Source organism: Lactuca sativa, chromosome 1 (genome assembly GCF_002870075.4).
Source record: "Lactuca sativa cultivar Salinas chromosome 1, Lsat_Salinas_v11, whole genome shotgun sequence".
Classification (NCBI taxonomy): Eukaryota; Viridiplantae; Streptophyta; class Magnoliopsida; order Asterales; family Asteraceae; genus Lactuca; species Lactuca sativa.
This window is the reverse complement of record NC_056623.2, coordinates 215,958,520-215,975,961: the sequence shown is the minus strand read 5'-3', so window position 1 is coordinate 215,975,961 and position 17,442 is coordinate 215,958,520. Positions and strand designations below refer to the sequence as shown.

General features: G+C 32.0%; 2 protein-coding genes across 2 annotated transcripts; one reads left to right on the top strand and one right to left on the bottom strand.

Annotated features, from left to right (window-relative positions):
- The first annotated feature begins 3,415 nt into the window (after positions 1-3,415).
- On the top strand, positions 3,416-6,478 carry LOC111891694 (protein translation factor SUI1 homolog). The gene is made up of 5 exons (XM_023887761.3): positions 3,416-3,574; positions 3,942-4,063; positions 5,292-5,497; positions 6,085-6,138; positions 6,241-6,478. Exons 2-5 carry the CDS (start codon positions 4,027-4,029, stop codon positions 6,283-6,285), a joined length of 342 nt encoding a protein of 113 aa, XP_023743529.1. The 5' UTR covers positions 3,416-3,574; positions 3,942-4,026; the 3' UTR covers positions 6,286-6,478.
- A 622-nt stretch (positions 6,479-7,100) lies between these two features.
- On the bottom strand, positions 7,101-9,984 carry LOC111891696 (probable xyloglucan endotransglucosylase/hydrolase protein 8). Its single transcript, XM_023887763.3, has 4 exons — positions 9,730-9,984; positions 8,783-8,883; positions 7,887-8,089; positions 7,101-7,663 (listed from the first exon to the last, which is right to left on the bottom strand). The coding sequence occupies exons 1-4, from the start codon at positions 9,977-9,979 to the stop codon at positions 7,261-7,263; spliced, it is 957 nt and encodes a 318-aa protein (XP_023743531.2). The 5' UTR covers positions 9,980-9,984; the 3' UTR covers positions 7,101-7,260.
- Positions 9,985-17,442: the final 7,458 nt, after the last annotated feature.

The window sequence follows — 17,442 nt, the reverse complement described above, 5'->3', positions numbered from 1 at the left end:
AAATCGTCCAAGGCTTATAAAGAAGGAGTCCATGGGCTGCTTAGGGCTTAAGCAGTCAAATTAGGGTTTCCTAGCTTGATAACCTTAATAGCCTAAATATATAAGGAGCCCTTAGGCACCAAAAACATGGCTAACACTTCCTTTAGGGTTTCCAACCGTTTTTTGGTGCCTCCCTTCTCTTCCCTCTTCATCCATGTTGCTTAGTGGTGTTTGTGACTCCATTAGAGGTGCAACACTTGAGGCACTAAGCTTTCTGAAGCCAAGGATTGATTGTTATTGCTATATAACAATCCAAGGTTAGATCTAAACCCTATTTTATGTTAATATGATTAATTGTATGCTAGATCTAGGGTTTATGGCTTTGGATAATCAATTGCATGCTCATTAGACAAACTAGATCCAAAGCTATTAGGGTTTGCATGTACACTATAGGAATAATGTATTGCTCGAAACCTATCAGATTCTACTTTTGAATGAGATAAACAATCTTCGTACATATTAAATAGATCAAAGACAACATCGCGAACATTTTCAATATATGGAGCAACAAGAGAATAACTGATCTTATTGTAGTAATACTCGACCAAACTCATTTTGTACCTAGGATCAAGTACAAAAGCAACAGATAAAACCAAGCAACATTCATCCCAATATTTTCCAAACTTCAGAGAACCTTAAAATAAAGCTATTAATGCATAAAGTCAGCACCTTTATGAATTTGCATGACTTAATGGGACCCAACAACCATCTTAATCCATTAAGACTCATTCTAATCCAACGAGAACTTGCATGAACCAAAAGCAAGGATCAAGACACCATTTTTACGGACTTATAAACTCAGAAATGGCAAGATCTAGCAATCTTAGCTCATGGAGTGGCTCAAACTCACAAAGAGGATTCAAAACCCAAATATAAGCAAAAATCTAGCCCTAAACCCATAAAACATAACAAGAAGCCAATGTATGAACTTGATACCTCAAATGAGCTGAAAATGAAGCCAAGAGTCTGGATCTATAAGTCTTCCTTTGAACCACAAGCTAGCACCAATCATCCTTTCCTTGAAAATGAGCAAAAGCACACCAAAGTGTACACTTAGATCTCACAAACACTCAATGATAGGTTAGGGTTTCCGAAATGAGGCTAGAAACCAATGGAGGCTGAGAAATGAAAGAGCCTTGAGCTTATAAGGATGCTTAAATAGTGCCTAAAGCCTAAAAATTAGGGTTTGGCACTCTGCTCATTACGTTGGCATACCCCATCTTACATTAGGCGTAGTCACCCAGGCACACGCCACTTACCATGCACGCATGGGACCGATTTTCCATTCTTTTCCATTAGGGGCCATTTCTGCCAATAATTCAAATTGCCATAACTTCCTCGTCCTTGGTCCGTTTCCAACGAACCTTATACCCACGGAAAGGTGGCGAGAAACCCTACACTCCTAACAGCTTACCATAGCCTTAAAACTTCCTGAACAAAACCTAAAAAAATCATAAAAGACCGAGTTATCAAATTACGATTATACCCTTGGGCTCCGAAAACAACATTAAACACTTGGATCACTTAAACTATAACACTCACATTCGAAAAGGGCCAAATCCTTTCTTCCCCAAGGCCCTAAATCTCATGACAACCGATGATTGGGCTGCAACCCCGAATAATGAAATAGATAATTGATTTGTTAATCTACTATGTGATTAATAAATTAATATGAGATCAATAGTTAAATAATTGATTTGTTAATTTATATGATTAATAAATTAATCAAAAATCAATAAGAATTATTTTAGAATTAATCATAATTAATTTGGAAAATAATTCTAGGTTAACTAGAATTAATTAAAGGTGTAAGGCTGAGTTGTAATTGTTCAATGGTTGAACAAATGAGTAGATCCAAAACCTTCCATCGTATGGACGGTTTGGGTGCCCTATTGTAGGGTTTCAGGGAGCCTCAGTTTGATATTTGGAAACTAGATAATTACTAGATTTTAAATAATATTAATTTATGTTCAAATTTAGGGTTTCTAGGGTTTTCTAGCAACTATATAAATGGTTGTAACCTTTTGATTTTCAGCATGCATCATTCTCAATAGAGAAATCCAATTTTCTGTTTGGTCTTCCTCTCTCCTCTCTTGTCTTTTATTTCTAGCGATTAGATATGAGCCATTAGAGACATCATCATTTTAGTGCTAGACTTTTCAAGATTAACCACAGTGAATTGAAGAGAATTGTTTACTTCAATAATTCAAAGGTGTGTAACCATAATTCTTGTAATTTCGATTACCTTCAAAGTGTTATGACATATATCCTTTAGGTTACATATGTCTTTAAGTGTTAAGAGATTTTCCACAAACACATAGATTTTGTAACTTATAAAACCCATCATTTTCAGTATTATTACTTTTATGATATTTTGAAATGTAATATGTAATTTGGACTTCTGTGTTCTATTTTAAGAAATGTTTTTAGTAACTCTGATAACTTGTTTTAAAGGTTTTAACAAAATGATAGTTTTAAAATTTTTGATATTAAGAAAGCTATCTTCCACAATTAATTTTGCTATACTGGACATTGAAAGCTATGACTTTAAATATATTCTTTTCAAATTTATTTGCTTTTATTAATGATTTTTCTATATTACTTGTTTTAAAAGAAAATTTTTAATCAGAACGTTACATATAGTAATGTTATAACCTTAGATCTATGGATGTAACTTTAAAAAAAAATTAATTTTGCCATCTTGAAAAGTTTAGTGACAAAACTTCTTTTTCGATTGTGATTCCATATAATAACACATGAGTATGTCGTTCCTTAATCCATACCGATTGACGGTCCTCTGCCTAACCATGTCGTTCCTTAATTCATACCGATTGATGGTCTTCTGCCTAACCATGTCGCAATTACTTTGTGATCATAATAACCGATCAACAATTCCAAAGAAGCCAAAAATCTCATTGTAAGTAGTAGAGACACTTAAGTGGTAACACTCCAAATCATTATATAGACGGAAATATGTCCGTTGTGACTATTCAACGATAAACTTTTATGAGTGAATGTATGTATGTCAAAAGCAAACCATTAATACTTATAGAGAAAAAGTTGGGCTGCGAATCTTTATCAAGTCCTATTAAATAAAGACCGATGATCTACCGGAAATTGTATACGCAAAGAACAAAAGTTATTCGTAAGCGAATAACTTTTATCGGTTTGCTTTACGTCACACATTTCCCACTAATTCGCGTTCGTATTTTTGTTGTATTTCTGATATATATTCTTTTTGTTAAAGTTCGACAAAAATGATTTAATAACGATATTGTATTGAAAATATGGGTTGAACTTAAAATCGTTGCTAAAATCTAAAATACATCAATTTTTGCTGCGACAAAGTGGGTAACAACTGTGAAGTGGGCTCTACCATAATGAGCCTTTGGCGTGCAAAACAGGCGTAAGCTATTAAGAAAGTTTGGCGTATATATAACGCTTCTCAACTCTCAAGTCCCAACTATCTGTCTCACACCCTTATCCCCCAAATACACATCCATCTGGCTCTAGATTTGATTATCATTCCAATCAGGTGATCTTTCTTTTTCTTTGATCTCATTGTATTCGTTTTCGATCTGCGTTCTCTTTAGTTTTTTCAATTCGACAATTTGGTGATGAAATCGTTTACCTTTTTTTTTAATACGATCGAATCGAATACCGATTGAGGGTATGTTTATATCTATGTGCAATTAATGTTGTAATACGATAAATTCGGTTGACGATAAGCCATTTATTACAGCGAATCAAATTGATCAGTTATGGTGATTCTTTGATTATTGTTTTTCAGACTTTCTTATTTTATTGGGTCGTTTTCCTTTATTCGTTGTTAATGGATTTGTATGCGATTTAGTTTTGGTTATATCAACCAGAAACTGATGATACTGTAACTTCCATTACAGTTTGCACTTTTCTGACTGACGATTGACGAAGAAGAATATTTTAGCTTTGTTTGTTCGTTGCTTCCAATCCTAGTACTCAAGTTTCATGTCTGACATCGACGTCCAGATTCCAACTGCCTTCGGTATGTTTGTCCCTCATCTTTCTAATCTTAAACTTTTAGCAATTCTTCCGATTTACTGTTGCATCAGACATTTGCACTTTGTGTGGTATGATCGAATTAGGGAAGGAATCGAATTGCTCCTCTCATTGGAATGGAAAAAGCTATTTGTTTTATGACTATGTGCCTGTTAAGAAAAAAGTTTTAAGAAAAATTTTGAAATGGAATGAGAAAAATACATTATAAGCTATTTTCATATATGTTGCTTTAGTGACATACTGACATTATTTAAATTTTTATGTTTTTAAATAAATTTCAGTTTTAACTTTTTAAAAATTTTAGAAATATATTTTATATTATAATCTTACTAGTTTATAACCCATTATCTTACTAGTTTATAACCCGTGAGAAACACGGTTATAAAATTAATTAAAAATTCATATTAAAAAATTAAATTATTAATCAATTATTTTAAAAAAATTATTACTTAAAAGATATTTTTTAGTTATATAAAATTATAATTGTTGATTTAAATAATTATTTGAAGTTATATCACCTTATAATTTGTATTAATTTTATTTTATTTTTCAATCTAATGTTATGAATTTAACATAATTACAGTGAGAAACTTTAAAATTTGAAATTAAAAATGAAGAATCAATTATTAATTTAATATAATTAGAGTGGAATATTTAAAATTTAAAATTTAAAATTTAAAATGGATAATCAATTATTAATTAATTTAATGTAATTATAGTAGAAATTTAAAATTTGAAATTTGAAATGGATAATTAATCGGTTGACAAATGACATAATTGGTGATGTATAACATTAATGAGGAACTCTAATTATATGACACTTGTCAATATGAGATTAAACCTATTCTTTTATTAGAATAGAGATGTGGGTTTTCATTGAGCGTTTACTATGTTTAATTCTCGTTTTTATAAATTAAAATTCTATAAATTAAAATTCACTAATTGTAACTAATTAATGTATATAGTAGAGTTACAATTGTACATATAACATAAGAAAATTCATTCGCCAACAAAACATAATCATGGAATATAATCTAATGACTCATTCCATTATTTTCATCCAAAGGCATAACATTTATAAGTTCATTTGGCATTTATTGTTCTGTTATTTTATGATGTCTAAAATTACTTTTTTTTTTTTCCATCTATAATAAAATCGGATTATGTTATGTTTGATATATACATATTTTGATATGAATTTGGATTGGGGACAGATCCATTCGCTGAGGCAAATGCTGAGGACTCGGGTGCTGGTTCAAAAGAATACGTTCATATACGTATACAACAAAGAAATGGTAGAAAAAGTCTGACAACTGTTCAAGGTTTGAAAAAAGAGTTTAGTTACAATAAGATTCTCAAAGACCTTAAAAAGGACTTCTGCTGTAATGGTACAGTTGTTCAAGACCCTGAGCTTGGTCAGGTAATCATTTCACACAGTCCAATCTGTTTTGTTCTGTCATTTCATGTGCTATGTTTATTAACGAATTTCACGGTCCAATCTGTTTTGTTCTGTCATGTCATGTGCTGTGTTTATTAACGAATTTCACGATCCAATCTGTTTTGTTCTGTCATGTCATGTGCTGTGTTTATTAACGAATTTCACGGTCCAATCTATTTTGTTCTGTCATGTCATGTGCTGTGTTTATTAACGAATTTCACGATCCAATCTGTTTTGTTCTGTCATGTCATGTGCTGTGTTTATTAACGAATTTCACGGTCCAATCTATTTTGTTCTGTCATGTCATGTGCTGTGTTTATTAACGAATTTTACGGTCAATTTGTTTTGTTCTGTCATGTTCTGTGTTTATTAATGAATTTCACGATCAATTTGTTTTGTTCTGTCATGTTCTGTGTTAATTAACGAATATCACAGTCCAATCTGATTTGTTCTGTCATGTCATGTGCTGTGTTTATTAACGAATTTCACGGTCCAATTTGTTTTGCTTTGTCATGTCATGTTTTGTGTTTATTAACGAATTAACGAAGGTGTATTGTAACATAATTTAGGTGATCCAACTTCAAGGTGATCAGAGGAAAAACGTTTCGACCTTCCTTGTTCAAGTAATTTTATTTTTAACTATTAAATTTTTTTATATGAATTTTTATTTTCGGTTTGTTTTTCTCATATTATTTATTTTTGGGTTTCTGTTTTTGTGAAAACAGGCCGGCATAGTGAAGAAAGAGCGTATAAAGATTCATGGTTTTTAAATGGCATTTGTGGTCGTGATTTATTTGTTTTTCTAATTGTTTCCACTTTTCTTCACTTTATTTTCCCTTACTATATTCGCTCCTTTTATTTGTCGTGTTTTAATATTTATGTTTGTTTCCAAGAGTTATAAAATTGTAATCTCATGATTTCCATTTCCATGGTTGCTAGTAATAATTTATTGGTGTTTTTGAAGTCTTATCTCTGTCATCGAACTCAGTTTTTAGATCATTTTTAGATCATTTTGGTGCTCATCGAAGTCAGTTTTAGATCATTTTGGTGCTCATAAGCCAGCTTGTTGCAATATAGTATTTAGTGAGACCATTAATGTAGGCTACAAGCTAACTATTGAAAAAAAAACTATTCAAGACAACTTATTGATAAGCTCATAAGTTAACAAGTTTTTCATATATACTTTTATATACTAATTTTAGTTTAATCTGTCAATTTTTAGTTTAATCTGTCAAACACAACATAAGGCCGACAACCCTTTTTCATTGATCAGTTAAGTGCAATTAGATTTGTTTTTACTAAAAATGATTATTTTATTTTTGATTTTCTCTCATTTTAGAAGCTTCAAATTTTCCCTAACTCCGTACAAATAATTTTACAGTAGACTCATAACCCATTGCAGAATAGGTGATTAGTTTGTGGAATTCCATCTTCCAACAATATGGTTATATTTATGAATTTTCATTTATATATTTCCTTTTTTAACAAAATTTTCAGTTTTACCTATATGACCAATGATAAAACAACTCAACAGATTTTCCATTTTAAAATAATCTAAATAGACAGTTACCTCCCCCACATACAATTTTTGAAAACTTAACAAAAAAATATATTTATATTAAGGAATGAAAAAACAAAAATGGAATACATTTTATAAACGTAAAAAATGGAATCATCTAATGCCAAAAAGAAACCGATATATAAAAAGACCGGATTGAATAAACATGGTTGACCAGATCCGAACCCTAATCCCAAGGACTCAATGAGCATTCCTCAGGCAATGTAGGAAACCTCTCAGTATCTTTGCAATAATCATATATCACTAAATTCCTTTGAACCCAAGCAAAATCCAACTTCTGATCTTTTGTAAGATGCCATGCTTCGTATTGATCCCACCAATGTTGTGTAGTAGATGAAACACAATCAGGATAAGGGTCTTTCCATTGACAACCATCGACTGTAAAATCTCTGTAAGAAGAAACAAAAGGTGCCTTTTTCCAGTCTGTTTTCTCAAGACCCCCTCGTGTTGCCCAATCATCAGCATTCCATATGCTTGAAAACAAATACATCGGTTTCTGATTTGGGAAGAAATTGTTCTCGTAGTCGGCGTTCTTGTATACTCTTACTGGAACTCTATCCACAAAAAATCTGTTCAAAATCATATATAATTAGACATAAAAAAAAATGACAATTTTGACTTTATAAAAAATCAATCTATAATCAACTTTTTTTTTTCGGAAAACAATGAAATTTCAACCAATAAAAATATTTTAAAAATCATTTAAGGTGTTTATATGGTAAAATAAGATGTCTTTTTAACCAACCCCTTAATTATATGTAATATATGATTTAAAGTGGAAAGAAGGGTTACATGATTTGGTGAGAATTCCATAAAATGGAATAAGTGTGGTAATCAAGAGTCGGGTCAAACCAAAGCTTGTGCCTCATCTCCCGGTTTCCGGTTCCATTTTTGTAAACATTGGTCTGGATCAAGTATGGTTCACCGGTTCGGTTACCTAAAAACTCGAAGTCCAGCTCATCTCTTGTGGGCCCCGCACCATCCTCTGTACACATCTGTTTAAATAAATATGTACATATTATTATAAAATAATAACTTATTTTAATCTACATATATTAGTAGTTAAAAAAAAAGAGTAAATTACACGAATGGTCCCTATGGTTTTGAGTAATTTACATGTTTGGTCCCTAACTTATTTGTTTAACTCAGAAAGTCCCTACTGATTGTTTTTATTGCGAGTTTGGTCTCTGTCTTACATAAAAAGACTATTTTACCCTTGATTTTTTAATTTATTTAAACAAACACACACCCAACCCAACCCAACCCCACCTCCTCTTAATCTTACCTTACTTTACTTATCACACCTTACTTTACTTATCACACCTTATTTAAATAAAAAAAAAAATCAAGGATAAAATAGTCTTTTTAGAGGCAACAAAAACAAACAGTAAGACCTTCCAAATTAAAAAAATAAGTTAGGGACCAAAAATACAAATTAACCCAAACCATAAGGACCATTCGTGTAATTTACTAAAAAAAAAGACAAATCTAGCCGATATGTTTTAAGATTTGTGATAATCTAACTCAAAAAGTTTCTTATGCAACAAAATATAACTATTAATTTTCCAGCAACAAATGCTAAAGCCTTTTTGGACTTGTTTAGAAAATATTTGTTATTAAAACTATATATTAATAACTGATTTTGATCTCAAAAGATTAATAATTTGATGGGAAAAAAAAAAACTCACATAGTAAGCGGTGACGACTCCAGCAGAATCACCTCCGACCAACTTCAGCTTCATACTAAACCAACCGAATCGATATTTCTCTTTTGTTTGGAACCCACATCCTGTTCGTACAAATCCATTAAACCAATGTTAAAATTTGAACAAATAAAAATTTTCATGTGGATTAGAGATTTCATAAGACAAAAGTTGACTTTTTTTTAGCATGGAGTTTGACTTTAACATATATTTGAAGTAAAAAAGTTGACTTTTACGGTCATTAATGATATGATCTTGTGAACTTAATTAGGTTGGGGTTATCAAGATCATTTGGTGATATTATAATTTGATATGGATTGTCCTAAGAAAACATGATCTTAGAATTATGATATAAATTGCCTTCAATCATTTTATATAAAAAAATATAAAAGGAAGATTTTAATAAACAAAAGTGTTCAAAACTATTGACCAGTACTTTTAGTTTTATTTATTCATATACTATATCCATTTTTTTTATAACAGTTATTTTCAAACATTGTACTTTTAAAAAAAATACTCAATTATAATACTGTATTTTTCAACTTTTTTTAATCAAGATAATTGGAAAGAACTTTTCAAGATAGAATGTTATTATAGGAGGAAAAAAGAAGGGCAGAATGATACAATTCAAGCTATTATCATCAAATTATCGTCAACTCAAGAACAATGAAGGTCAAATATGCAATTCAACTTTAGATCTCTTGGAAAGAAAAGTTCTTTGATTATCATGTTCAGTCGCTTTTGAATGACATCATCATTACCCAATTTGAATTACTCCTATATTTGCAGAATAACTATATTGTATTTTCATTTTATACAACAAATCCATTATAAGAAAGCGTAAATACGTAATTACAACTTCATTTCTACTTATTTATCCATCTGATCTGCTACAAAAATGACCGGGTTGACTCAGTGGGTTGGATGATTACCTGTGTCATTATCCAGGGAGAGAAACCAGGTCTGACCATCTTCAGAAGTTTTGAAATGATTCTCGGACCACATGATGCTGAAATTATCATCAAATGAAGGCTTCGATGCAGCCGAGGAAGACATTGTAGCGATTGTCACATAAGCAACGAAGCACCAGATCGCAGTCACTGCCATTGAAGAACTTGAAGCTTTCTTCTCCATCGTTTTGGTGGAGATCAAGCCTTGTAAACAAGTGAGATCTTCTCTCATGACTATATATATATATATATATATATATATATATATATATATATATATATATATATATATATATATATATATATATATATATATATATATATATATAGAGAGAGAGAGAGAGAGAGAGAGAGAGAGAATATGACAATTTTGAAAAAAAGTAGAAGCTTTGATATGTGAAGGTAATTGTAAAGTTAGTCGGTGTAACATATAAATGATTTAGTTTATAATAGAGTAACTAGATTATAAAATTAATCAAATTTTTATAGAAAAAACTTAAAATTATTAATAAGTTATTTTAAATAAATTATTAATTAAAAGATTTTTTTAGTTATATAAATTGTAATTATTAATTTAAATAAATATATGAAACTATATCACTTTATAATTTGTATTAATTTTATTTTTATTTTTAGTCTAATATTATTAGTTTAATGTAATTAGAGTGAGAAATTTAAAATTTGAAATGGATAATTAATAGGTTGACAAGTAACATGTATTAATTAACAGAAATAATAGGGTGACACATGACAAAATGAGAATAAAATATTCATTAATTAAAAGGCCTAATAGGGTGACACATGTTAAAGGAGAGTAAAATTATTCTTTTATTAGAATAAGAATAAGGATTATAAATATAGCATTACGAAAAATTTACATTAAAATGAAAAACGTTCCAAATAATTTATATTGTACCCAAAAATCTGAGAGATAACACCAGTTAATTACCACATAAACGTCTTACGTCTGCCCTGATGTTGACGTAACATTTATGGGTTAATTAGGTTGAGTAGTAAATTAAAACAAATAAATATTTAATATTTGATTTACAAATCATTTTTTATTTCTATGATGTCAACATTGACATTTTTCGATTGTTTATTTAAAAGAATAAATTGCGATTTCCAAAAAGAAAAAAACAGAATAAATCATTTAATACAATTTACACAAAATTTTTATTTATGTGGATCAGATCTACTTTGTTGTTCTTAAATTTCAATAAATAATCTTTATCACAAAGAGAATGATTATTTTATTTATATTTGTAGATAAACAAATAATTTATGTAGTGAACAATAATATAATATGAACCAGTTTATACATAATTAGTGAGATGAAAGTGACAGAGGATGATAGAAGATCCAGGCTGCCTCTGAGTGGAAGTAACGGGTCATCATGTTACATGAAAGAACGTGAGATTGTTGGATTTTTATTTCTTTATAAAATATGTCAATTTATTATTCACAGATATTTCTTTTTGAGTTGCGAATTAAGTTTTTTTTTTAACGTCAAACGATTATTAAAGGAAAGTTATTTGTACATAACAGTTTTTTTTGCTATACACAATAATTTATGCATTATAGAGTTGTACAATACAACACTTTAAAACACAAATTTTTATGTACAGAGAAAAAATGTTGTGTACGAATCAGTTCCCATTATTAAAATAAAAGAAAAAAATAGAGAGACACAAACAACAAGAAACTCGAGCCTAATTACAAGAAATAGTTTAAGGGGCTGTTTGTTAGGATCTGAATTTTTAAGTTCTGAATTTTTAAGAGATCTGAATTTCTAAGAGGGTCTGAAATTTTAATAGCTGAATTTTTAACATGTTGTTTGGTTGGGACATCTGAATTGTTTTATTTTTTATTGAATTCAACTATTTATTTAGAAAATAACTTAATAAATTTCTTAAATATGTATTAAAAAAATATATAAACACCATATAAAATCCAAATTTAGCATAAATCAAAATTAAACACAAATCTAAATCAAACATCAATATTTTTCATCAAGATCTTCATCTTCTGTCCACATTTCACCATGAATGACATCTGCTTCATCATTTTCTACATCAATGTCAAATACTCATAATTCTTGCAATGAATCAAAGGCTTCTTTTGTGTTTAATGCTTCATCCAAATCAAACACAAATATGATTTCTGCAACTGCATTTCAGCCTAATAAGCACACAGAAGAACATTGAACATAAAAACTTGAGTATAAAAAATAAAGCATAACATCAAAAATTCAACGGCAACATTTCATCATATCCCTTTTAACACATTCAAATTCGATCATATACCATCAAAATCAAGCATAAAACATCAAAATCAAAGCATAACATCAACTATAGATTATGATTGAACAAATCTGATTAGCATAACATAACCACTTATTTCGATTTTTTGATTTTCGACTTTGGGGGGAAAGAAGGAAGAAACAAAGAACAACAATCGATTTTCAGAAGGAGCAACAAACCTATCGATTTGCAGCAGCGAGAAGGTGCAACAGCGTCGTCCTTCTTCGATTGCACCGCCGTCAACGTTGCTTGGTTGGGCGGCGTCGTTCAACGGCTTCGTCGGAGTATGTAGCTGGGAAGGGAAGCAGACGCGAAGGGGGAAGAAGCCGCAGCGTGGGAAGAAGACGTAGGAGGAGGCGAGTGTGCGATTATGTGTTAGGGCAAAAAAAAGAAACGCATGTTTTTTTTTTTTTTTTTTTTTTTTTTTTTTTTTTTTTAATTCAGACTTTGTTCCATCTCTGAAAAATTAAGAGGTATTTTTAATTTTAAGAGGTAAAAAATAAGACTTAAACAAACTATCTGAATCTGAATTTTTAAGACATTGCCTCTTAATTTTACAATTAAGAGATAAACAAACAACCCCTAAAATAGGTAAGGAGTTCCAAACATGTAACTTAAAGAATTACAATTGGACCGATTTTTAATCTAATTAAAACCTCTCATTTTTGAAAATCCAAGCATTCCTCGTCTTCCAAATCAACCAAAAAGTAAACTAAAGAAACATCAGTTTTATCCCCCATTATCAATTTAATCAATCATATAATTTTGATTTAACATCATTTTTTTTCTTTTTGTGTTTTGTTTTTTTGTTTCTATCCATTTTTGTTTTTGTTTTGTTTTATTATTATTATTATTATTATTATTATTATTATAAATTTCGATAACCATATAAAATTTGGAAAACATTTTAAAATTCGGATGAAATTATAAAATTCGAACGACTATATAAAATGAAACAAAAGCAAAGTTTGTTTTTATTTTAGAAACAAACCGATATTATTATCGTCTATTGATAAATTGCAATTCACCATAACAATTATATAATGATTGATTTACAATGAGCATATCCAATGCTTGATGTTTTTTTCAAGTCTTCTCCGTATATACAAATTAGAATATTCAGCATCCTGGGTATACAATTGCTCAATTAAATGCTTTCGATCCGCATAACGCACCACACAAATGCAATACAATTAAATGATTTCAATATGCATAACGCATCACACAAATGTAATATCGAACTAATTAATATTCATGATAAATAAATACAAACTTTGCTTTTGTTCCGTTTTATATAATCATTCGAATTTTATAATGTTGTCCAAATTTTATATGTTATCGAAATTAATAATAATAATAATAATAATAATAATAATAATAATAATAATAATAATAATAATAATAAGATTAAAATAAAAAATAAAAAAAATTGAAAACAACAAAAAACAAAATAGAAAAAAAAAAACAAAAAAAGACAAAAAAAATCAAATCGGGGGGTGTAATTGGAAAAGAAGGTGGGTACTTATAGCATTAGCATTCTTTTTTACAACCTTAAGGTCGTGTTTGGTTTTTTGGAAACGGCGGATGGTGCAACGGAAGCTACCCCTTCATATTTCAGGAGACGTCCCGAGTTCGAGGTCATCCCTCAATAGGGTTCCTAGGGAGAACTTCACTACACAAGGGTCGTGTTTGGTAACAAATATTTTGGAGTTTCAAGTTTTTGGTTTTTGATAAAACGTTTTCATTAAACAAAAACTTTGTTTTCCGGTACATGTATTTAACTTTTTTTTTCTTTGGAAACGACATCGTTTATAAAAAAACCATTGCCTATAAAGCAACAAGGCAAAAAAGGAAAACAAAGAAAATTACACAATGTTAAAGGGAGAACAACACCAATAAGCCTATTTACAACTCCCAAAATTCCCTTTATGCTTAACCCAACTAAAAACCATTGAAAGCACATTATCTGCCTTTTTTGAGAGAGAGACACAAACCTGCTAAAAATAATGTCATTTCTAGCTCTCCAAATGCACCAAAGATAGCTATACACGATGGCTACTAAAATCTTACGTTTTTTGGGCAAGTTCCCTAATGTGCAGCAAAATTGACAAATTCACTAACTGACGAGAACCATTGAAATAAAATGTTGCACCACTTCAAAATCCATCTTAGAGTGTCCCACACAAATGTACATCCAACAAGAATGTGATCTGCCTTATCTAATCACCTTGTGCACTAATGGTAGGAAGAGGAAGAGATTGCGATTCCCCTTCGAGAAAGAGTTATCACAGTGGGGATTCGGTCCATGCAAGAACGCCACACAAAACCAATGATCTTTAGAGCTACCAATTTAATCCAAATTGTAGGATTAATCACCGAAGTTGTCATATAGGAATCAATTAAGGATTTGAGATCTTGCACATAGTATTTGCCATCGGAAGAAAGATTAGACCTCCCAGAATTTGCCACATAGGGAAGTCGAAGCGATAATTCTGTTTAAAGAGTTCGACTCCGAAGTCTTTAAAAGGTTATTAGGAGCCTTTTTCCAAGCCAAACCTTTATTAACTGGACAAATCCTTTCAACAATAAAACAAGACTTTTTCATGTCTAAATCGAAAACATGCAGAAACCTTGAAGCAAAATTGCCATTTCCAGTCCAATCCTCAAGCCAAAACAAGGTATTTGTACCAGGTCTAATAAGAGTTTCGAACAAGGAGAAAAACTTGATTCCAATTTTTTCTAGGATGGGGAGAACATTTACAATGTTGTACCAAACGCCTGAGAGGGATTTTTTTAACCATAGCCAAATCCGGCTTTCTGGAACGATTATGGGTCCCACAAATGACTCATCGCCATAAGGAATTTGGATCCACTTTATACCTCTATATCCATTTGACAAGGAGAGCCCAATTGAAAGAAACTAGAGAACCGACCCGAGACCTGTTGGATTAAGTATCTAAAGTCTTAACTAAATTGGTATAATCATAGTGAATAAAATAAGTCCATTTTAGGTTGTGCTCATAACCTAGAAAATAACTAGGATTGATATTAAGAGAAAGATAAAATGATTTTTTTATATTTTATATGATTAATATATTAATAGTTAATAATTAATTAGGAACTAATCAACATTAATTGGAAATTAAATTTGGATTAATTATAAATAATTTAAGGTGCAATGGTTGAATTGCAATTGTTCAATAGTTGAGTAATGAAGGCAATACCAAAACCTTCCTGTCCTGGACGGTTTTGAGCACGTCTAAAGGGATTCTAGAAGCCTCCTTAATCAGATAAGGAAACAATAGTTGAATTAAATTAAAATACTATTATTTTAATATTCAAATCTAGGTTTTCTAGGTTATATGACAACTATATAAAGGAACATAACCCTTCGCAAAACCGACCCTTAACCCTATTCAAGAAGAAATCAGATTTTTCACTCTCCCTCTCTCAATATTTTCGATCCTAGGGCTTGGGTGTAACACATTAGAGGCTACCACATTATTAGAGCCAGCTTTCCAAGGAGATCTACAAGAGAGTTTCTTGCATCATTCAATTCCTGCAAAAGGTATGATTCTAGCCTAGTAAATTTCGATTTTGTAGGTTAGATGTTGTTTCATAAAGTATGTCGCTATAACTAATAGAAAATTCCATAGAGTTCTAGGTTGCATGTGCCCATAAGTGTTTATGTGTAAAATCCGCTATGCAAATATTTTTGTTGTAACCAAGAAAACCCATCAGTGGTATTAGAGCCTAGGGTTTTCTGTTATTTGTGCATATTATGAAGCTGGAAATCAATACCTGAATAACAAAAAATAAACCTGTCAATAGTAGGCCATGGTATGGCAAACCCTCATGCTACGATGTGGTTTTGGCTGCAATTTGGATGTAGGTAATGTAGATTATGTGATCCAAGAGTTTGGTTTGTGCTTTGGAGCCCAAGGGTATATGTAGCACCTGGTTTTCGGTATGTGAATTTTATTGGAGCATCGACCTAATTTAGCCTTAGACTCGGCGAGTCATAGGGTCCGACTCGCCGAGTAGGGACGGGACTCAGGACACGTTTTAAGTGGGAGACTCGACGAGTCCATATCCTGGACTCGGCGAGTCACCGCTGCGGGATGAAACCCTAAGTTTCAAGGGTTTGCACCCTATTTAAACCCTCATTCCGCCCCAACTCGTCCCCATTCACCCCAGAACTCCCCCTACATCGTTTTCCCCTTGTTTTCTTGAGAGTTTGAGGTGCTCTTAGTGTATTCTTGAAGGTTTTGAAGTGTAAGAGGAGTAGATCAAGAAGAGGAGAAGGAGATCAGCCATCCTTGTGTCATTTCAGCATTTCCCTTGAGGTATAACCCGTTTTCCCCTTGATTCTATGCTTAAAACTTCATTTGGGTCCTTCTTGGTCAATTCCCCAAGTTTGCATGTTCATTATATGTTGTAATAAGGCGTTTGGCCTTTGGATCTATGTAAGATTGAGCTCCAAGAGCTCAGATCTGTTAGCTTTTTGGCCTCATAAGACTTGTTAGCCCTAGATCTACCATTTTGAGCCTTATAATCCTTATTGGTGGATATCCACACGTAAAGTTGGAAACTTTACGTGTGATTCGTGTCCTAGAAGTCCAGATCTATGAATGGCATAGTCTGGAACCGAGCAAATCGGTATATTTAAGGAGTGCATGGCGACGACTCGGCGAGTCGCATAGGTGACTCGGCGAGTCTGGTCGCGAGTCACAGAATTGGTCCCTTCTTCATGTGTCGAGTTGAGCCTTGAGTCACAGGGGGTGACTCGGTGAGTTGGGAGCTGAACTCACCCACGTTAGGACTCGGCGAGTCAATGCCCTGACTCGGCGAGTCCAAGGCAATCTTCATAGCTCAAGAACAGACTCGGCGAGTTGTTCATACAACTCGGCGAGTCTTAGCATAAAGTGTTCATCGGATGAAGATGAACTCGACGAGTTGTTCATACAACTCGGCGAGTAGGATGAAGGACTTGAATACTGGTTAAGAAGGTGAACCCGTCGAGTCGTCGCCTAACTCGACGGGTAGAATCGGGATTCAGGGCAGTCGTTTGGGCAGGGACTCGGCGAGTTGGAAAGCCAACTCGGCGAGTCGGGTCAACTGAAAGTTGACTCTGACTTTGACTTAGAGCATGGTCATGGGTAAAATGGTCATTTTACCCAAAGGTCAATGAGCAGTGTTTGATTGGGTATATTGTGGAAATTGCAGCCGGAGGACTCCCGGAGCAGCAGTCAGTTAGTTCCCGATCAGTTCAGCAGCTACGTTGAGGTGAGTTACCTTCCAGTAGAGGTGGGTCTAAGGCCACAATGCCGACCCACCAGTAGGAGTTGTATGATAGATGACTGTCTTTGTGATATCATCTAAGTTCGCTAGT

Bases quoted from the DNA above. Each gene is read 5' to 3' on its own strand.
- LOC111891696 (XM_023887763.3), bottom strand. From the start codon at position 9,979: ATGAGAGAAGATCTCACTTGTTTACAAGGCTTGATCTCCACCAAAACG. The intron at 8,884-9,729 runs GTAATCATCCAA...TTGTACGAACAG, and splicing joins CTCCCTGGATAATGACACAG to GATGTGGGTTCCAAACAAAA. The intron at 7,664-7,886 runs GTAACCCTTCTT...GATTTTGAACAG, and splicing joins TGGAATTCTCACCAAATCAT to ATTTTTTGTGGATAGAGTTC.
- LOC111891694 (XM_023887761.3), top strand. From the start codon at position 4,027: ATGTCTGACATCGACGTCCAGATTCCAACTGCCTTCG. The intron at 4,064-5,291 runs GTATGTTTGTCC...GATTGGGGACAG, and splicing joins CCAGATTCCAACTGCCTTCG to ATCCATTCGCTGAGGCAAAT. The intron at 6,139-6,240 runs GTAATTTTATTT...TTGTGAAAACAG, and splicing joins TTTCGACCTTCCTTGTTCAA to GCCGGCATAGTGAAGAAAGA.